Here is a 22,031-nt window from a genome sequence, read left to right on the forward strand (position 1 = left end):
AAAGGGAAATAACCTTTAGTCTTTGGCCAATATACAGTTCACTGGAGATACTTCTGATGTTCCAAATCTGGCCTATTAGCATTATATTCTGCCCCATAAATGATTGTTCTGTAGCAACTCAGGGTAGTTACAAATGTATCCTCATAAGATTTACGGTGTTTCCCTACAGAGGGTTAGGAGACCTCGCATATTTGGCTGTAATATTTTCCTTCCTTGTAAATATTTAAATTGTTTGCTTAATGGATGCATCAGCTTGCTTTTATCTATATTCTGTTAACTCAGGCTTAACGAAAAAGGTCCTCATTGACTTAGGTCTAGAAAACAACATTTACTATGCAAAGTAATTCGAAGTCCGTCCTTGCTTTATCAAGAAGCGTGTTCAAACTGCTTAAGGGGTCTGGAAGATAATCCAGCTGTATCACACCACGCACATATTGAAGCAGACAGGTGAACTCAATAGTGGGTGTGGTTTTTAACCAGCTATACACTTGAGAGTTTGCATCTGGATCCTTCTAAGTCCTTGCAATACACCAACCCCAGAAATGCTTTCTTCAGAAAAATTGCCAGTGGCAAAACCCAATCATAGCTGCAGTTGAGACTGTGGAATAATGGGAGATGCCTAGAAAATGTTATTGAGGCCCAGAGTTCTCAGCTGTGAAATCCAAGCATGGTTAGGAGTTGGGTGAAAGAAGAGGAGTTAGGCCTGAAACACGGACTTTGTCTGAGGGTCATCCAGCTGTTGTCAGTGAACCAACACCAGACAAGTTTTTAAAGTATCTGGAAGCATTTAATTAGGAGCTGGTTGTTTCAATTTTAACTTTTTCCAGTCCCATTTTTCAATAAAAATCTCAGCAGCACTTATACTGGAAAGGCAATGTAACATGTTGGTTAGGGATATGAGGCCTGATTTTAATTTATTTTTTCAACTTCCATAATTTAGTTAGTCAAAAACGAAACAAAGATATGATTATTAGGATACAAGGTCCTTTGCATAGATGTAAATTATTTCTCCACATACAGTAAATAGCAGGTATGTGAGGATGAGCCAGCCCAAAACTCAATCAAGGGATGTAGTTACAAAGACACTGTGGGTTTGGCTTCGATTTCTGAGAAGGTTCAAACCGAGTGGTAATGGTTCTATCAATCAGGTTAAAATATGGGTTATTGTTAATGAAGGTAGCTGGGATCCTTTCAGCCACGCAAGTACCTGATGTACCTGGTCAGAATTACTGATACAAAAACTTGTACTTCAGATGGGGATTCATCTCCCCTGGCTTCAGGCATATAAAAATGTGCTTCTAATCAAAGTTAGCCATCAAGCTCCCTTCTGCAGTTGTTGCAGAGAGAGAAAGGGTGAGAGAGACACCTATAAAGGACCGTTTTTCCCACTTTTCTTGGACAGATATCTTAAAAGGGACTGGTGGGTGAGGTGACTTCCTTCATTGTGCTGATGCAGCTATAGGCAGCTTCTCAGAATCTGAGCCAAATATAGGCTGAATTTGATAAATTTTCAGCTCAGCTGTAGCATTAAGCAATCTTTGGACTGTCTGTCTCAGGCATGAACAATGTCCCAGGCTCTTCAGGCAGGACGACACTTTTGCTGATCTTGTACAAAGTCACTGTTGCTTGGTATTGGGCATTGAGTGCCTCAAGCATCACTTCAGAGGGAGCTGGCCCCACCAGTGAGGGTCAGTGGCACATCCACATCTGCACATCTAACCTTACTCAGGATGCTCAGAAGTGACAGTGAGGAAGGTCATGTACCTGTTTCCTGGTGTAGGAGCTGGGGAACTAGCTTGTGTCTTTTGCTTTCTCTTGTTTTTTTTTTTTTTTTATTTTATTCTCATCTTCCCACCCTGCACACTTGACTGATGTTGAATACAGCCCATCCCTCGGGGAATGTAACTTTCATTTTTAGTAGGGAAATGGTCTTGCAGTCATAAAAAATTGATGGCTGTCTGAAGCAGCAGTTACTCCTGCTTGAGAACTGCATCATTAACCTACAGCACAATGTACACATTACGGACATGTTTATAATTGGGAGAGTGTAGAATTCAGTTTCTAATTTCCTTCTTGTGGAGGCTCATAAAACTCACAGGGAAAACACTGCCTTTGACATGTTGCCATGGCAGACCTCTCCACTTCTGTAGTTCCTTCCAGAAGGATTGTTCTCTGTGGCCATGACAGTGGAGTAGGACAGAAGAGAAACCTTTTTGCTGTTCCGTTTTCAGGTGGGTGACTTCAGCATCTCTGTAGTGATGCCAGACATTGTGAGAAATGTATCTATCACCATGTGCAGCAGCCCAAAGCTGGGTGCAAGCAACCTGTAAGGCTCAGTAGTTGAATAGCTGGCAACTGAGGCATGAAATGCCCAGCCTGTCAAGCTTTGGTCACCAGATGTCTTGAGTGGACCTGGACACCCAGGAAAATACTGGTTTTCCTCCTCACAAGTTTCTGAGATGCTAATCAACATTCCAGTTGAATCTCCTGCCTGACCCTCTCAGCCCTCACAGAAGGCATTTGCCAACTCCACCATCTCAGTCAAATAACTGTGAGTTACACCCATGATGTGACCTGAAACAGCAGGTGTGTGTCCTGAGCCTCATGTGAGCTCACATCACTAGAACGGGAATAGAAGGTGGGGGTCATCCAACACAATGTTGGGTTCTCCCTGCATCACATTTACTGTGAGCAGTGGTTTAATTTCTTCACCCACAGCAGTAAGCCCACACGTGTATGTCCAGAAGGACCAGATGCTCTGTTCAGCTCAGGAAGACCTGCTCCTTGTGGATTTCCTAGCTCGACACAGATCTGTTTCCTCATGATTGTCATTGTCCTCCCTGTCTTGATGCTTCACTTCTTCATCAGTGAAGAAAGAGCAGCAGTTTTTCCTCCATTCACCTTTTTGTTCAGATCAAACAAGTTTTATCATTTATACCCTATGTAAACTTTGTGTTAAGCTGATAAAAAATGAGTGAATTTAGACCCATTTGCTGTAGTCAATGACTGAGACCTGCTTTCTGTTATGAATTGGTAAACCTCTCTGTCAGGCGCTTTGAGTTTGGGCTTTTGATGAGCAACAGATAAACAAGATTTTTCTGTATATTTCAAGTGAATTACATCAGCTTTTAGAAAAAATCAACATTTCACACATCCAAGTTCTCAGGTGTGTTCAGTCCATTTCAGTAATCCAGTGGCTGAGACATGGCTAAATTTGTCTAGCTATGAATTCTTTCTGAGATGACCCTATATCTTTGAAATGGACTAGAAGGTCACAGCTAGCAACCTGATTCTTGGTTACTCTAAATACAGTGAAGTTAGGATTGCTCAAGAGGAATCTTGCAACTTAGAGATAAAAATGGAAAATATTCCAGTCTGTGTAAAAAAGGGGTATTATTACAGCTGGGTACCTTAAGCAATATAATTCATTTTATTCTGCCTGTTTTTCAGAGACAGTGACATTGGTTGGAACTGTAAAAGAGTGAAAAGCAGTAGCTGAAAGCTTACTGTCAACAAACATCTTGTTGATCTGTGTGCATGCATCATTTACATATAACCTCAGAGGTGTTTCCTGGTAAGATGCAATCTGCTTGCTGTTCTCCTAATTTGAAAACAATGACAACAGTAGTCCAGTTATGCTGTGGCATTATATGCTTTAAAAACACATAGATGAGTGGACAAAAAAAAGTTTCCAGAGTCTGTTGAGAGCTTGTAATTGAATGTCTTATTTCTCAAGCATACTTCTAAAATTTCCATTCCTCCTTGTACACTCACTGTGGAAATTAATTTGGTACAGAAAGGTTATTCTTGGCAATAGAGAGATTTGTCTTGGGGACGTTTCATAGTGCAACCAGTCACTAAAACTAGACTTTGCTGTCCCAGCAGCATATCAGTAAACAACTGGCAGTGAATAGAGATCTTAGAAATATCCCTCTTCCTAGTTTTTATTTTTTGTTTAGAAAACAAACAAGCTGGAAAGATTTCTTTCCTCAGGGAAGGAGAGGACTGAAAGTTCTGGTGATGGCTGAGCTTAGCAGCGGTGGGCAACTTATGAATTACACTCAGTTCTACTAATGCCCCATGTACCTGATGTACAGAAGCCTGCTATTTAGCTGGACCACTCCTAAGCTGTAGGATAAATTTATTTTCCTTACATCCCCAGCTTGCCCTCTTTAACCACTGACATATGTGTCTTAAGGGACTTAAATGTTAAAGAAAGAATCTACAAGGCTGTGCCTGCCAGTAAACAGAAGGGAGGGCCAAAGTGCCTGTTCCCAGCATGTGCTTGTCAGGAATATTCTGGAGTCCTGCTGTGTGGCTGTAGGTTGTGGGGACTACAATAACACAAATTGTAGTCAGGGTCTCTCAGGCTGGACACTGACCTGAGTGACTCTGGAGAGTCCTCTCATCCTGCTCTCTTACCTTGCCTTGTCTTGGTCTGTCTTGTCTCCTTAGCTTTTAAGTGCTGCAAGGAATAATAAATATTTTTAATCAAGTAATTATGAACACAGAAAATTCTTTTTCATTTTGTTAATAATGGAGGTGATGGGAGATTCCCCTTTTGAAGCAAACTTATTACAGTTATATCGGAGCACCAGAAAGGGACTCAGCCACTCACAGGTTAGTGTCAAACTGTGCTGGGAAGGCGTGTGAAGTGTCGCATGAACAGAAGGAAAAGCCCTGAGCGCTGTAGGTTTTCTCCCATTCATCTCTGCTTTCAAAGCAGCTGAGGACATCTGAAGCTGGGCTTAACTTCTGCATTTAACAGGCTTTTTACTCTACGTCTGTGTAAGTCGTTATCAGAAATCGGCACCCCAAGGAAACTTAGAGGTACCTGTCATGTGAGCATGTTTTGTGGTCCAGAGGCTTACTCTATCACCAGCACAGCTTGTCATCTCCATAGGGATGGGTCAAGTGCTTTTGGGCTCGCTGTTTCCCACTGTAGCCATTCTCCAGATCCTAAACAGCACAAGAAGATTAATTTCTCTTGGGAATAGGTTCTGCCATCTTTCAGCAGCAATACAAACTCCACAATCAGATCTTGCTAGAAGTCCAGTCTTGGTCAGATCTATGAAAAATGGCAACTTAGAGGGTCCTGACTGTCCAGCCTGGATGTTCTCTCCAGAGAGTGAATAAATTTGCCCTTGGCAAGGGGGGCTTCTGTATTGCAGACAAATATCTGCTAGAAACTAAACTGGGACCAAGCCAAAAATAACTACTGGAGGTTTAAGAGAGTATGTCAGGATTTTGCCCTATGAACCTTAACAAGAAAAAGAAAACTCTTACCTCACTCTGGATGGAAGCTTATTTTTCTTGCTACAAATTAAATAACAATGACAGAAGTCTGACCTTTTCCACTCCAAAATTTAATCCCAAAGAAAGAGTTACTGGAAATCTAATTTTGCCTTCGAGGCTGATTAATTATTTGATCATGCAAGTGTGGGCCAGCCAAACAGTTTACCTTTCTTGCATGGCTGCTGTTCCAGTAAAGAATGTCACCTCAGAGAATAGTCAGTTTAGAGTTTAAACTGAGGAGATGTAGAGAATTTCATATGTTAAAACTGGATTCACTCCCACACCTGTTTCTTAAGCAAAAGTAGGTGTCCGTATAAACACAAAGAAACAAAGAGCTCTTGGAGGGATGGGGTGTTATAAACAGCTACTTAGATTGCTGGTAGTAAGTTAAAAATGTTTCTGTGGTAGATATTTTACATGGCATCCCTTGGTTTTAAGTGATGTGTATTTGGGATCTACAACTACTCAAAATGTCTTGGTGACAGGGTGGCAAAGCCAAGTAGCTGCAAGTGCTGAAGGGAGAAGGCACTTTAGGCACAAGTCACTGGCAGGAGAACACTGCTGTGGCTCTAACATGGGGTGCAGTAAGGCAGAGCATGAACTTGGGGGCCAGGGACACCCAGGGATGGTGGCAGCAGAAGCTGCTACTTGCTCATGCCCTCCCACTGCCAAGGCTTCCGACCAGAGAGCAGACCCTGCACCAGCTTGGCTGGAGGAGTCCTCTGCATGGGAGCTGGGCTGTGCAGTGAAAAAGAGCCACTGTGTTCACAGTCTGCAGGCACTCAGCCTATCCTGCAAATGCACTGCTTGTTTGTATCATCTCTTCATCAAAATGTGTAACACTGGCTGAAATGGCTATTTTTTTTACTTGCCATTATGGTTTTCTGCAGTGCCAATGGAAAAGCGCAGGAAGAGGTTTTGCATGCATTTGACATCCTTACAGTTTTTGTGCCCAGAGCTTTTGCCAAGGGGCATTTGGAAATTTTGACTATTTGTTTGGCGTTTTGAGATGACCTCCAGCCTTGCTGGATGCAAGACCATGCATCACTACTGGCCACACCATGTATGAGCACTTATTTCTGTCCCAGGAATTGTGCTTAGACATCTGGAAATACTTGTCCCTGAATGATAGTGAGGCACTGGGATAGATTATCCAGGAAGACAGTATTAACTTCAGCACTGGAAAGGCCTTTAAGAAACATCTAGAAAACTGTCAGTCAAGCAGGGCATATACCAAGTTCTTCCCTGCACAGATCAGATCCTTTCCAGCTCTGCAAGTGTGAATTCTATGTACAAAAATTTCCTAGCGCCATGTGGGCATGCCCACTGTAACATGAGCATTTGTGTTGTAGCCTCTCTGCATATAAAATATTCTCTGGCAAGAAATGGCAATTCTGAAAACAACTCCAACTTTTCAGAATAACCCTCTCTGTAACTTGTCACATCCCTCTCAATGGCATTTCTCCATTTCTGCTGGGACAAGGGCTCATCTGTTGTTCTCAGTAGTAGTCTATGTTATAAATACTTCCTTTCCCCCTGCCAAAAGGTAAAGGTGGAAACAGCAAACTGGTTAAGAAAGGCATTTTGTTAGAAGCGTGTTTCTCAGTATGACAACGTGGTTTGGAGAATATTCTGTTTATGAAGAGCTCTTTGTCTCACAGGGGAAGAATCTGCCAGGGAGAATAAAATACTCTGGTGTGGACTTCTCCCACACTCCTTTCTGTGTCCAGAAGCCCCTACATTCCAGTTCACCTTCTATTCCTCTCTATTTGTGGCTTTTGGGCAAATCTCACTCATCTCCTCTGAGCTCAAGTTAAGCATAGCAGAGCATAAAGCTCCAGCGCAGACTGGAGACATTCCTTATCTTATGTATCTCCTCCTGATCTCTGCAATGATCCTCTGACAAAAATGCAAACAAGAAAATGTTTTCAAAGGATTTGTGATGTCTGGGGCAAGAAAGAATTTCCAACCAATTGCCTTCATCTTACCACCTGTCAGAACTCCCCCAAAAAGGCCACAGGGGTGATCACATTTAAATTATTAGTACAAGGGAAGGCTTACTCTGAGATTACAGAAAATACCCTTTTTCCGTAATTCCTTTTTCAAGCTATACATGTGGTAGGAAGCCCCTTACATTTAAAGGAATGTCACACTACCTGTTGAGGGTTTGGTAAGTGGCTTTGCTGGGGGGAGCAGCTGAAACATGGTGTTGTGGGCAGTCTACTCAGCCAAGACCTGGTTTTAAAATTTAGGTGAGCATTAAGATTGCTGGTGCTGCGCCAGTTTTGAGATGCTCTGGTGTGACAGCAAGGACTATCTGAGTGCATTTATAAATAGAAAACAACAAAAAAGAAAAGACAGGGTAAAAGCAGCTTTTACTGTAAAGCTTTATTTATACAGACATAGTCACCTTCAATGCAGCATTGCTATACCACTCCTTTAGCAGTTTCAGCCTTTGTCAAAGTGGAAAAAAGTTCTCCACTGCTGCAAAATACCACTTTGGTAAAATAAGCAGACAAAACTCCTGTATCCCTGAAACAAGCTTCAGGTTTTGGATCATTATTTTGGGAAGGAAGGAGATTATTTTTTTCCCCTCCCTTTTTCCTTAGTTCATTCTTTTTGCCTAACAGCTCAGATTTCGGGAGAAGCCTTCACGTGAATGACACTGAAGTACTTGCTCTTTTCTCCACTTCTTGGTGGTGGGGCTCATGTGAGTTCATCGCAGAACAAGATGCCAGTGGCACTTGACTGCCAGCCTCCCCTTGCAGACTGGTTATCCCACACAAATGAGTGTCCATGAGCAGAAGGTGCCCAGCACTTCCTTCCCACAGGTCTTTGTCTCACAGCTGCGTGGTGTCCCTGCCCAGAGTCACTAAGTAATCCCACTCGTGCCGAGAGGCCAGTGGCAGACCTGCCATGGTTGCCTCCACCAGGAGCTCAGAGATCTGATGGTGGCAGAAATATCCCGAGCTAGAAGTGATCCACAAGGATCATTGAGGTCCAACTCCTGGCCCTGCACAGGACAGCCCCAAGAGCTGCACCATGCCTGAGAGCATTGTGCAAACACATCTTGAATTCTGGCAGGCTTGTGGGGCGTGTTCTGGCTCCCAACCAGCTCCTGGTGAAGAACCTTCCCCTACTATCCAACCTAACCCTCCCCCGGCACAGCTTCAGCCCGTTCCCTCGGGTCCTGTCCCTGGTCACCACGGAGCAGAGATCAGTTGCCTGCCCCTCCGCTTCCCCTCGTGAGGATGTTGCAGACCCTCAGTCTCCTCTTCTCCAGGCTGAACAAGCCAAGTGGCCTCAGCCGCTCCTCGCGCGGCTTCCCCAGGGCCGTTCCCCAGCTCCGCGGCGCTGCTTTGGGGCAACATTCCCGAAGTTGCGGATTTCCCTGAGGCGCCGGGCCGGGCCGTGTCCCCCAGCGCCGCCAGGTGGCGCCGCCGCCGCGCGGGCCGGGCCCTCACGGAGCCCCGCGGCCTCAGCGCTCCCGGCCCCGGGGAAATAACACCCCTTCGATTTATTATCTTTTAAGTACTGTTGCACTCTTAAGTTCTATGCGAGAAGGAACTAGGAAAAAAAAAAAGAGACAGTAAGAACTTTTCTTTATTCTGACTTACGGGTTTATTCGTTTTATCTAAACATATGTGCTTTCTTTTGATGCTAGAAAATCCTGACTTCCACATCATCTTAGGAATGGGTGCAGTGATTAAAAAAGAGCTATATTTTAACACGCACGAAAAATAATTATACCTTAATTTTTTGGAGTGGCAGTTAGCTGCCTTTTATTTTCTATCACAACAGCAAGCAAAAAATAAGTTTTTCTCCAAATTTTCACTGGCATCTTCTTTGTACGCATCACATCAATGCATCTTCACGATGTGTTGTCTTTCTCCTTGTTACTGGTGACAAAAAGGGCGTATACCTTAGTATTAAATATTTGTGCAGGCCATGTGCCGCCTCCTCTGTGCCGCACTGCACCTCCGAGGGCAGGAAAGCCCGCTGTCCCCTCTGGGGCATGGCAGTAGGAGCAACTTGGGTTTGACTCACCTCCCACTTCTCAGGGCAGCAAAACTCAGTTTTGTCTGTGCCTTGATCTGTTCCCGTTTCACTGTCATTACAAAGGAGGAGGAGATTGTAGTTTAGCAAAAGGCCACCCAGTTAGCTGGGATCCTGGGCCTCCCTACTGGGAGAATGTAGGGGAATTCCAGTCCCAGCAGATGAAGCTCTGTGTAGGCAAGAGGGGGAAAAAGAAATTAATTTTCAAGCCTAAGTCCTTATTTTCTTTTCCTAAGAGACCTAACAGACTATGTTTTTCATTGTGGTTTTCATTATACGTAGGACTGGCCCTGGGATCCTACAAAAATCCCAAGTGCCTTAAGGCTATAGAAACACCAGGCTCTCCATCCTCTGTGGGAATCTCTCCAGTAAGCCAGATTTTGCAGCTGATGTTCATCACTGATTTCTCCCGGAGTTGCACTCAGAACTCCCCACACCCAATTTGTACATGTGCGTCTGCTTGAGGACAGAAAATAGAAGCTGCTTGCTTGGTGACAAAGAGTTAAATGAAGGTACAGCACAGATCTCCTTACCTAGACTAGATCTAACACAGCACCCTCTCAGGCTGCATGGGCATTGCTGCCCTGCAGCTTTCCCATTCCCCTCTGGTGGGAGAGAAGGGCAGTCCCTTCTGTCCCAGTGTGCTTTAATCTTAGGCAATGTGCTGGCTGCAGCAGCTGCTGCTCTGGGAGCTGTGGTGGTGGTCTGCCCTGGGCTAAGCAGGCTGAGTTGGTGTCAGGAATGTGCTGAGATGGTCCCTTGTGAGGAAGCCAGGATTGAAGCTGTCTGGAGTGTTGTATGCATCAATCTGGGGCTGATATTCAGGAGAAGAAAGGCGTTTAACATACACAATGTCTGGAATTGTTGGGGGAAGAGGCAGTTACCTAATCACCATCTTTTACCTGGAACTCTGTTACCTAATCATCATCTTTTACCTGGATCTCTGTGCATCCATACACTGACCCATGGTAAACCCACTGGGAGAGGTGCTGCTTTTTCATTCAAGGTGTGTCTGCTACCTGATTCTGTGGTGGCCTTTTTCACTGGTTAGAGATCTGTAATGACACCATGGCTAATTAGCAGTGATGGACATTGATTGCAAAAGCAGAGAGTGCAGAACATATTCAAGAAACAAGTTGGAGAGTAGGTGAGACAGACCATAAAGAGCTTTTAAGCTGTTACTGATTGTGGGTGATACTGAAAGAGTGCAAGGAGGGAAGTGACTGCTTCTGTAGGAGAAAGAGCTACAGCCAACACAAGCCAAGATCATTGGGATGGAAACATTGAAATTCTGTATTCTGGCTTGCTCTCCCACTTTTGGTTAGGCCAGAAGTCCTCCCTCTTTCCTGAAACATTGGTGGATCTGTGTGGCAGTACCCATTCTATCTGTGCTTCGGAGGTAAAGGAGCTTTGGCACAGCAGAGGAAGAGCTGGCCTTACATAGCCTCTTAGTTGTAGAGGTAGAAGCAGAATAGAAGTCTGCAGGTGACAGTACTAGAAATACCAGCCTGCTTTTCTTCTCTGGGGAAGAAAATACAGTACCTGGAGGGCATGATGGTAACATATCACTCTGTGTGAAGAATAGTGCTGGTCCAGAATTGAAGGTCCTCCTAGTGTGTGCTGAACATAAATAATTTGCCCACGAGTCAAATGGAGAAACAAAGAACTGCACCAGCTCACCTTTGAAAAATTGCTTTTATTAGACCAGTCTTGCTAAAATTGCTTGGAGTAACAGATTCTAAAATTGAGCTACTGAATTAGTCTCAAATGGAAACTGTGACAGCCAGCTTTAAAGTGGAGAAAATTGGATTTAAGAATTGCACCTTGGGCATAGCAGGATATCTAGGAAGTTGCTGTGCTGTAGCTGATGAACTCATATGGAGCATGGATTTCATGCTGGTGAATAGCGATGTAGTAACTGTTCCACAGAAACATTACAAACCCAGGCTGGAGAAAATCCCTTTAAAGAGGTGACCCAGGTGAGAAAATTCTTTGTAGACAAGTAATCTGCTGTGAGCAAACTGCAGTCCTGAAGGATTACAGTCACTCTCACAAGCATGTGTGGTATGTTCCCAGCTCATGAGGAAGGAGGAAGGAAATGGCCTTTGAAACAGAGTAGTGAGAGTGGAATGGGCAAGTGCTTTTGCATGATTTCAGCTGTGCAACAGCACTTCCAGGGTCAGGTCTCAGTGACAAGGACTCTTGAAGGAATATACCTCTGGTAGATCAGGAAGCCCTACGGCAATGACATGCCCTTAGAGCATGGTAGGTTCTGGCTCCAGGGGGACAAAGTAAGGAAAAGATGAAGGTAGGTGTAGAAAGTTTTGAAAGGAGCTGAGCACTTAAATAAGTTAGGTCTCAAAGGTTTTCTGGAGAAGACAGTAAGATTTATTAAGGTCCTTCTAATATCAGCTTGCTTCATTCACACAAAGGGAAAAAATCCATTACTATTACCCAATTCACAAATGATGGTGTCTAGTCTTGAAGAACCCAATTCTGTAAGTATTTTACATGGAAGAAGAATCTCTTTGAGAAATACTTGTGAGCACCTTTGTTCGTTGGGGTGCAAAGGGGTGTAAGGGTTCATAGGACTAACACCCATAGGTGGTAACACCCAAAAGGCATTATGGCAAAAAAAAAAACCAAACAAAAAATTAAACAAAAAAGCCCCTCTCCTTAGCAATTCTACAAAACAATATTTTTTTTTTACAATGGATTTTCCTACTGATATGCTGTATAAAGGAATGCAGCAGCTTTGCAGTATTAAACTAAAGGTTGTTGGAGGTTTCTCAGAGATCCATACTGCAGTTCTCCATCTGCCTACAGGTTTCTGTATTAATGTCTAGTATCAGGATCCCTTCTAGAATGCAGGAGTAATTCTTGGCACTAGCTATCGGTATATCCTTTAAAATAATCAAATGAAGTCAGAGGGGTGGGGGGTTTTAATTCTGGAATATAAATCAGTAATTTCAGCATTTCGCAGTTACTCTGTGTTAAAGAGTCCACATCAACTGGCGAGCCCTGAGAAGAATACTGGCTTAGCTGGCAGTTTCAAAGAAGATTTTTTGTGCATCTTGGGTGATTTAACTTAATCCATCTCCCTGTCTCAGCTCCTTATCAGCAAGACAGAGGTGATAACACCACCCCATAGGGGTGACATGGGGATAAATGTAATCAAGAGATTGTGCAGGCATTAGTGTACTAACAACCACAAAATACCTAAGATTTCTTATCTAAATACGAAGGTTAATTGCACTCTTGAGAGGTATCTAGCTTGCACTCTTTTTAGCTGATAAAAGGGAGCATGCTTTGTCCAGCTGCAGACCACTCATCAAGAATGCAGTTGTATAGTGCTGGACTCCTTTTCAGCTGCAAAACGATTGCCATGGACATAGCACATGGGCATGTAATGCTCTCCGAAACGCCAAGGGTTGGATTTCCAACAGAGCTGCACGCTCTAAATGGAGATTTGACATTTTCTAAGGGGTTCATCTCCCATTGAGAACAAGAAGAGACTCTGGGAGCTTAAGCGCTTTTGAAAAAAAATCTGGCCTCTGTGCAGGAACTGAGCTTTCTTAAGACTGAAAAAAATGGATGAAGGGTGTGTGAAATCAAACCATAAATGAGCTCAGAGCAGCGGTGCCCTGTGACCTGGCTGGCGAATGGAATAGTGTGAGCATAATGTGCACACGAACAGTGAGAGAGAGAATTATCACAGAGATGATGAGGCACCTGGATCAGAGTTTCAAAAGGTTAATATGCTTGTTGGAAGACAGAAGTTGGTCTCTACTGGCAGCAATAGCTCTTCAAAGCTCTTCTGACTATTTGTTTTACCAAAGCTGTATGCATCAGTATTGTGCTTTTCAGCCACATATGTGGCCTTTAAGTCTTAATCCTGTTCTGGCTAGGGTCAAATTCAAAGGCTTTCCCCTGCCCCACTCCATTAAGCTTCTGATATGACTTTTATTGTGAGGCAGTCAGGCATTATACTGATTCCTGGGTATAAAAATGCGCAGCTACGTTTTTCTATTATGAGAGGCATCCTGCTCTGTTCACACATGCTGGACGCCCTGCAGAAGTTTTTTACTTTTGGTTGGATTGAAGAGCTTTGAAACTATCCAAATCATGATTTTTTTCCCCTATTTCTCAGTCACTGCTTTTTTGCTCCTGTTCTGAAACAGTCTGTCACAGATGTGCTGGAATACCAGCACACATTGAAGTGTAGCTGTTATTCCTTTGTAGCACTCTTGTCTTGGAGCTCTGCATGCTAGAAAAGGACATGTCCAACTCTCTTCTTCTAGATGGTCTTCTGCAGAGGGAGCCAGCTTGGAACAGGTGGAATTAGTGTGTTATGTTATGCTTTTTATCAGATAATGAGTACCTGTATCAGTTTCCATAGGAATACGGGTTTTCCATGGACTTTACCCTCAGTTTCTCTCAGGTCTGTAGGGATCCTCCCTTCAGACACTGCTGAGTTTTAAGACTCTGTAGTTTTCTGGGGAATGTTTGCCATTCCCTGTGTTGTCAGGCTTCCTTCCAGCTCTGTGTCTGGCCTTGAAATTCTGACATTCTAGGCTGTATAGAGGAGTGTGAATCGTGGGTATGTTCCTAGGTGAATGGAGGAGGCCTCCCAAACACCTTCCTAGAGGGGATTAATTCTGTTGAAGAGTGGTAATGGCTGTCTCTCTTATCTTGTAGATGAGCACCTTAGCATCAACCACACTGTCCCTTTTCTCCACTCCTCTTATACCTGTGTGCAACTCCACCCTATACTGTGCTCCCCAGTGTCCATTTCACAGGCAATACCAGGGAAGAGAAATCAAGCCATGGAGGGCATCTGTATTCCCTCTGTGGTGCGGGCAATCCAGTTTCATCTGAGGGCACTGGCACTGTGGTTTCAGTTCTTGCTCTCTGTCCCAATCAGGTACCAGACCCAGGTACATCCGTTGCTTGTGATCTTGGCAGAAGATCCAGCCCAAAGTGCAGATGGAGATTCTGACTTCACTTCCTTCTCTTTGTAGCTGACAGGTTTTAAACTGAGATGGGAGACATTAAACTGACACTTATTTGCCTTCTGTCTAGGGTAACTGGTAGATTAATATTTTGGTTGAGAATATATTTTATGCTAAATACAATATTTTACAAGACTCGAAAATATAGAAGAGTTTAAATGTTTTGCTTTTCAGGTTTTATGTGCAATAAAATGATGACTGGTATCAAATAGGTGTAATTTAATTTTTATGTGACTGTTTCTCCCTCTTCAATTCTCAAATAAAATGCTCAGCACCTTTTAAAAAGCCCACCTGCACTAAGAGACTGCTTTTTGTTGGCCTCTAGAGCATTAGTTTGAATTTGTTAACAGGAAAATACCTTTTGAAGGAGGATTATACAAGCTAAGAGATGTTTTTAGAATGGGAAAAAGTGAAATTGCAGGCAATGAACTCCTGGAAACAGACTCAAGCATAGGATAAATAAGTGCAGCCTTAACTGTGCATCCTCTCCTGCAAGGTGTGTTCAAACTGTTTAAATTCTGTCTGTTTTGCTTGCTGCACGGGGGAAGTCCTTCAGCCAGACCATCCTGCTGCCCCTTGTGCTGCAGCTAGCAGGAAGAACCAGAATTGCTACTGCTCTTCGTAAAGGTGGTTTAGATTCTTTAAACTGTTTGGTGCTGCTCGTAGGAATTCCTCTGGCAGCTCTTACTCTTAATTCAGTCCAAGGTGACCTTCCTTCCCTAATTTGTTTGTCAGCAGGTCCAGGATTCTGTGCAGGGAGGAGCCTAAATACATGTCTATGGAAGTGCAGATGAGGGAGTTGTTCTCTGAGTTCAACAAAGGGAACTTAGCCTGCTCCTGGAGTCCCCCTTTGGGGGCTACAAAGGCCAGCGGCTTCACTGTGGGGTCTCCAGTGGTCATGGCCATGAAATAAAGTCATGGAAAGGGACAAGAGGCAAGATGCCAGCCTCTCCTGCAGCACTCTCTGAGGATGGCTCAGCACTCTATTCCTCATCAGTCTTGAGCATCTCTGTCCCCTGAGAATAGGAAGATTCCTCAGTGGAGTTAAAACATCTAATTTCTTTCACAGATTTTCTTCAGAGAAGCTTCTGACATACAGCTGTGGCAGCATTGTGTTACTTGTACATTACCTGTTTTTCTAACGTGAGGATTTGCTGAATGAAGTGTATTTCTTTGCACTTTGAACAGTAAAAACCTGGAAGCCATGTTCTTTATTCTCAAAGGATATATATCCACATAACTCTTACCAACACAAGTAAGATTTCACATAGTTAAGGATTGCTGAACTGAGCTTATAGTGTATTAAAAATAGTAAAAAAACCAAAAACCAAAAAGTAAAATCAAAAAAACTTGCATATTTTTTTGCTGTTTAAATGGCTCAAGTAGACCATCTGCTTCTGAAACAGCTCATGTATTTCTGCCTCTGGAACTGCTCATATATTTTTGGATTTGGTTACAAACTGACCACAGTATTGCAAACAGCACTCATCTGCAGAGATATCTCTTTCTATACATGAGACTGGCAAGAAAGATGTGTCTAATCAGTGTTTTAGAAGTCAGACAGGAATGGTATGACTCCAACTGGCATAGACATGTCCTTGTAATATCATTTCACTACCATTTAATTTTTATAAAGCAGGAAAAGTTTAAAATGGATGTTACCATAATGGGAGCATCCAATGAATCCCTTGTTTGTGGCAAAAGAAAGCTGTCCATCTAAGGTGACTTCACTTAAGCCTTCTGTGATTCACATGGGATGTAGAATTACAGCATTTGTTTTTAAGCAGAATTATGGATGAGGCCCAAGACTAACCGACAGCTCAGTTATTTCTTCCTGATGCATTTCATTAATAGCCCCTGCACCTCTCACCTCTATGAAATTGGCAGCCAGTGAGGTGCCTGTAAGAGGCTAATTGCCTCCAGAGTCAATTGTCCTGGAGCCAATTGTTAATCTCCTGGTGTTAATTGCCAAAAGCAGGGGAAATCAGGGTAGGCAGGGGGCACAGGAGCTGCATGCATATTAGAGCTGTGTAGCAAAATGCAGGTGTTCAACTGCGCTCCATGACACCACGGCAGAACTTAGCAAGTTGAAAACATAATGAGGCACAAGCTGAGTGTAAATCCTGCATGTTTTGCTGCATTTTTCATTCATCACTTTCAGATTGCTACTCTATGAGGGAGCTATAAAGCAGGTGGGGTGGAATCTGGGCCCTGAGGAGGTCAAATATAATGTACCAAGGATCTGACTGGGGTGCCTGTACTAGCTGATGTTGAGATAACACTAGCAGTATTGCGATGGGTTGGGAAAGAAAAAGAATGGAAGTGCAACAGTTGTATAGCTTAGTTCTCTGTTTTGCCATGGCTTTTCAATGTGATGTTTCCAGACAGAAGAGTGAATTTAATCCTAGAGCTAAATGAATCTCTGGAACTATTCTAGTAACTTCAGTTGAGTTGATCCCATCTCCGTAAAGATATATCTATGGTGTGTTTGACTTGTGCTTTTGGATCTGCTTTTCTAACATTAGATGATTGAGTACCTTCCTGAAAAATAGAGAAAACTGTGTTACTTTATGGATAAGCTATAACCAACTATAAAGTTATGCAGTCTGTAGTTTGAGCTAAAAATCTGAGCAAGATATGTTTGATAAGATACCTATTATGCGCATAATCTGTTGAAAAAAACCCTGCTCGTCTCTTTTTTCAGTCTGTCAGACTGGTGACTTTTGAGCATCCCAGTTTACAGCTTCTGTCTAGACTATGGTTTGACCTTTTGTTCCTGGTGTCAGATGGTGACTTTCAAGAGCTCGAGTCTGCTGCTGTTGGGCAGTGATGGAAGTGTGTATTCTGCTAACCTGAGCAGCTGGAACATCTGTTGGGGGAATAAAACCATCACTTGTTTGTCTGGATGTTTGAGTGATAAGAGACTTAGGCTGTGGGGCTTTGTCAGCATGTGTGACAAATGTTTTATCTCCCAGTTTACAGTAGAATTCTTTTAAAGAAGTACAGGTTACTTTAGATATTTTTCGATTCTTTTTTAATCCTTTTTTTTTTTTACCTGGAGGGGAAGAAAACAGAAAGCTACTGTGGCTACTGTATATTGTAATTGACATTTTGCAAACTAGTGGCAACAATAATTAAGTTAGCTTACAAATTCCAGTCTGGAAACTGCCTGCATGACTCAAGGGGCTGAGAAACACTTGAAAAAATAGCCCTGAAGATTTTTTGGATGCTGGTGACATGAGTGGGAAAATTAAATACAAAAAAGGAGGAGGTGACATTACCACACTGATAGTGTTATGGTTAGTGAGCAGCATAACAGTAACAGATTCAAAGAGCACCTCTGTTTTGATTCAGTTTTCATGTTGGCTGCAAGCTGTACTTTTAACACACTGTGTAGATATGCTGAAGGGCCATCTACAAAGTTCTACCCTTCAGCATATTTCTTTCTCTGTGTAGTATGGTGCACTAACTTGTATAGGAGCAGTGAAGGAAAGAGGAAATAAGCTTTGTGACCTAGTTTTATACACAAATTAGAAGGCCTAATTTGAGGCACAATCATTTCATCAGGTGTGTGTTACAACTTAAACTGGCAGGATGATCGGGTCCCTTGAGAGAGAATTTAGTTTTGATTTATTTTTCCCTGCCCTAACTGCAAAGCTACTTGATATTTGCTTTAATACATGTGGGTTTGGCACCTGCAGCTAGCATTGTGACACATGTAGTTACAAAATTAACATAAATTTATAAATAAAGTAACAAAAAGCACAACTGCAAAGATAAAGTTAAAGGCAGCCCCTGCCACTGAACTTAGTTACTAAAGAAATGACCTGTTTTTCTTTTCTTCCCTCAGCTCTGTACCTTCTGGACAGTCTGAAACTAGTGGGTTATATAACATCAAAGCAACAGAGTTTCAGGTATTTTAGGGAAATCTCTTCTGTGGAATGGAGAGAAGACCTTCTTACAAGGGAACTTCTCTCAGTGTCCCCAAAAGTGCAGTGAAGAGAAGTGCTGTCACAAGCCCTTGCTTGCTGCTGTACCCTTGCTTGCTACCCGAAGAGGAAAGGCAATCTCCTGGCATGCTCCAGGATATTCCCTTCTCCCTGAGGATGAAAGCCTCTGAGACCAGCAGCCCTCAGAAACACAGCGGTGCCTGCCTGCACTTGAGGAGCTGTGAGTACATTTTTACCATAATGGCTTGTATGTCTTAAGGAGGGCTCTCTGCCTTTGGTGATAGAAGAAACTGGTGGTTGGTCTTCAAAGGGAGGAGCTCTGCAGGGAAGCAGCCAGCCTGAGGATCAGCAGAAGCACTACCGCTACTGCTGAGACCTTCTGGAGGAAGGGATGGTGTGGTTCTCCAGCCTCCAGCCTGGGATTTGTGCCAGTGGCACAGAATGCTACTGTTCGGTTCTGTAAAGCCTCAAATCTCATTTCGGTAAAAGTTGTGTTAATGTGTATCCAAGCTGTGCACACACTGCTGAAATCCACTTCTCTAAAGTGCTTTCTGGTCATGGTTTATATTCTCCTTAGAATGAATCACAGATGTTTTGTTGTTCGGGGTTTTTTTCCCCTTAATCCCATCAGTTACATGGTGGGCGAGCACGCTGTGGTTTGAACTAGGTCTGTTTAATTTTTTACTTCACAAACTGGTGGTAATACGGGAAAGGGAGGGGAAGGAAGGTTTATAGTCCAGACACACAAAGGAAGATCATATCTACTTCCTCAGTGTGTTGGACTTCTGTGTCCAGGTTTTGGTAGCGACCAGGGGCTGGCCCCATGCTGGATACAGCTGGCTCTAAAACAAACCCACTGCTGTCCAAAGCTGAGCCCATCAGTGAAGCTGGTGGCACCTCAATGGAAATGTGTTTAAGAAAGGGTAAAACATGCCGTGTGGCTGTTTTGAGAGAGGAATGAGGAAAAAAAAAAATAACAGCCCTGCAGGCATCAAGGTCCATGAAAAAGGAGGGGGAGGAGATGCTCCAGGCACTGGAGCAGAGGTTACCCCAGAGCCCGTGGAGAAGGCTGCAGTGAGGCAGGTTGTCCCCCTGCAGCCCTTGGATGACCATATCAGAGCAGATATCCACACTGCAGCCTGGGGAAGACCCCATGCTGAAGCAGGGGAGCAGTGTGAGGAGGAAGGACAGGCAGAGAGTGACTATTGTATGGACTGACCACAAACCCCATTCCTCATCCCTCTGTGCTGCTTGGGGGAGAGGGAGGTAGAAGAGTCGGGAAGTTGAGCTGGGAGGAATGGGATTTGGGGTGAAGGTGAGGGGGGTTTTTTTATTATTTTATTGGGTTTGGGGCTTTTGGTTAGTTTTGTGGGGTTTTTTAAATTTGGTTTTTAGTTCTATCTTTGTTTTTCTCACCATACTAGTCTATTTCTAATGGGCTATAAATGAAATTAATCTTAGTCTGTTTTGCTTCTTACATTAATTGGTGACTGATTTCCATGTTTTCATCTCGACCCAGGGGCTTTTCCATCTTCCTTTCTATCCCCTGTCCTGTTGAGGGGGGGGAATAACAGAGCAGCTGGGTGGAGGTCCGGCAGCTGGCCAGGGTTAACCGGCTACACTTGCTTACAATATGGCCACACAGAGAGTTGATTTGGTAAATGACAAACACAAGGGTAATAGAAGTCACCAGCCTTGGAGAGAATGAACAGTTGGCACTGTGCAGAGACACAAACTCCCTGACAACAGAATGGGCTCTCCATACTTCACAGGCTGACATTCCCTAAGAAAATCTCACTCTCCCTAGTAATGCCAAAAGCTCAATTGTATGGCACCATTTGCAGAAAGGGCACTCTGTCAGTAGAAATAGATCAGTTCACTTTTCAATAGCCTGAGTTTGAAGTGCTGTCATTCAAATGGAATCTATACCAGTAGTTGTTATTTATAAAGTGATTTCAAGTCTGTTTTGTGTCATTGGAAGAGTGTAGTTTGCAGTGGCATTGACAGAAAACTTTCTTCTGAGGGTTAGCTATATGTTTTTGGGGAAAAACAATGTGCCTTTCAGGATGCATTTGCAACATTATTTGATTTTGAGACCAGTGAAAAGGAAACTAATGCAGACTTGAAAGTCATTAGTCATAAACTTCTGCAGTCCAAACTATGCATATGGATTCTCTGTTTGTTTTACTTAAATACTGACTACAAGAGAATAATGAGGCACCATGAAGCCTCCAGAAAACAGTTCTGTTTGGTGGTGGGGTTTTTTTATGATGAATCACATGTAGAAAATGGTCGTTCTTCTTCCTGTACAGGGCTGGACAGACAGCTTAATGGTATTTGTTCCTCATCAGCCTTTGACAGATGTTACAGAGTCAATACGGATATGTTACCCTAGTTCATCTCCAGGAAGACATAGCTGTGATAGAATTATGGCTCATGTTTCATAAATCAGATCTGAAACCATACCAGAATGGATCAAGATAATGTACTGTAGCTGCTGCTGTTGCTCTGGAAGACATTGTTAACTTTCTGTTCTGAAGAAAGGTGACATAAATATTCCTTTTTGCCTTCTAGACTGCAGAAAGAAGATGTATCAAATTACCAGAACTGGGTAACCTTTCTAATTGGGTTAGTTTTTCTTAATATGATTAAACTAGGGGTAAACTCAAACTTTTCCTCTCACTTAGGCCAAGGTATACTTCACTGTTTCAGCCATGGTTTTCCATAGTCACCTCTCAACAGGGTTTATAGATTCTCTTTGCTGGAGCTAAGTCGTGTTCTCCTTTGCAAGCACTTCAAAGCACAGTTGGAATTGTAACTCCAGCATGGGTGGTTCATAAGAATAGGGAGTCACACCAGAGGGCAAAGGGAAGGAGTAACTCATTACACAGATGTGACACTCGTGGAGTGACGAATGTGTGAAGTGATTTGGAAAAATGTCTTTGCAGGTCGGATAATATTATTTCAACAGCTGCTGTGTGATTTATTATCTCTGTTCCCTCTCCTGTAATATCACCTAGACATCCTTTAAATAGAAAGAGTCCCTGAAGTCACAACTTTTAATTGAGAAGGGATGGTGAAAGAGAAAAAACGTAGCATTTAATTAGCTCTAGAAAATGCTTTTCTTTTATATGTGTTTCTAAACTGCTTCTTATAATCCCATAGTGCTTTTCAGTTAAGCACCTCATAGCACTTCTCAAGCCCAAGGTCACTGTAGTGTAGACTGAGAAAAATCCTACTTGTAAGTACGAATTGCTGCCTCTCCTCTTCAGTATGTTGATTTTTAGTAGTGCAGTTGTCCTTTGGGCACAAAACCCATCTTGTTTGCAACCTTGGATCTCTTTTTAACATCCCTACTTCTACTGGCTTCAGTGGATTTTTTCTCCTAGTGCAAATGTCAAAGGAATGAGACACAGGAAAAGCATAACAACATAAGAGGTATGAACTTTCCACTTAAAGGTGTTGACTTGCTGTTGATTTTGGAAATTATTCAACACATGTAAGTCGTAAAGACTTTAAGCACACAATTAAATCAAATATGTGTGTGACTTGAACATGTAGTAGTTATACATGTAAACTAGAATGAAAAATTGCATAGAACTCATTTCACTACTGAAAAGTAACAAAGAATTTTTCCAGCATCTGTTGACTTAAAATGGTCTTCTGAACAAGTTCCAGGTATCCAAAGAGTATATGTGTTTGTCTTCAGTTTTGGCAT

General features: G+C 42.9%; 1 protein-coding gene across 1 annotated transcript in view; it reads left to right on the top strand.

Annotated features, from left to right (window-relative positions):
- The first annotated feature begins 3,474 nt into the window (after positions 1 to 3,474).
- Positions 3,475 to 22,031, top strand: part of CHST11 (carbohydrate sulfotransferase 11) — a 181,245-nt gene continuing 162,688 nt past the window's right edge. Inside the window, exons 1-2 of the mRNA XM_042050485.1 lie at positions 3,475 to 3,574; positions 18,214 to 18,533. Coding sequence (XP_041906419.1) covers positions 18,305 to 18,533 — 229 coding nt within the window. The 5' untranslated portion in view covers positions 3,475 to 3,574; positions 18,214 to 18,304. The remainder of the gene's footprint in view (positions 3,575 to 18,213; positions 18,534 to 22,031) is intronic.

Source organism: Corvus kubaryi, unplaced genomic scaffold, assembly GCF_017639235.1.
Source record: "Corvus kubaryi isolate FWS band 111438036 unplaced genomic scaffold, C.kubaryi_AGA036_p1.0 74, whole genome shotgun sequence".
Classification (NCBI taxonomy): Eukaryota; Metazoa; Chordata; class Aves; order Passeriformes; family Corvidae; genus Corvus; species Corvus kubaryi.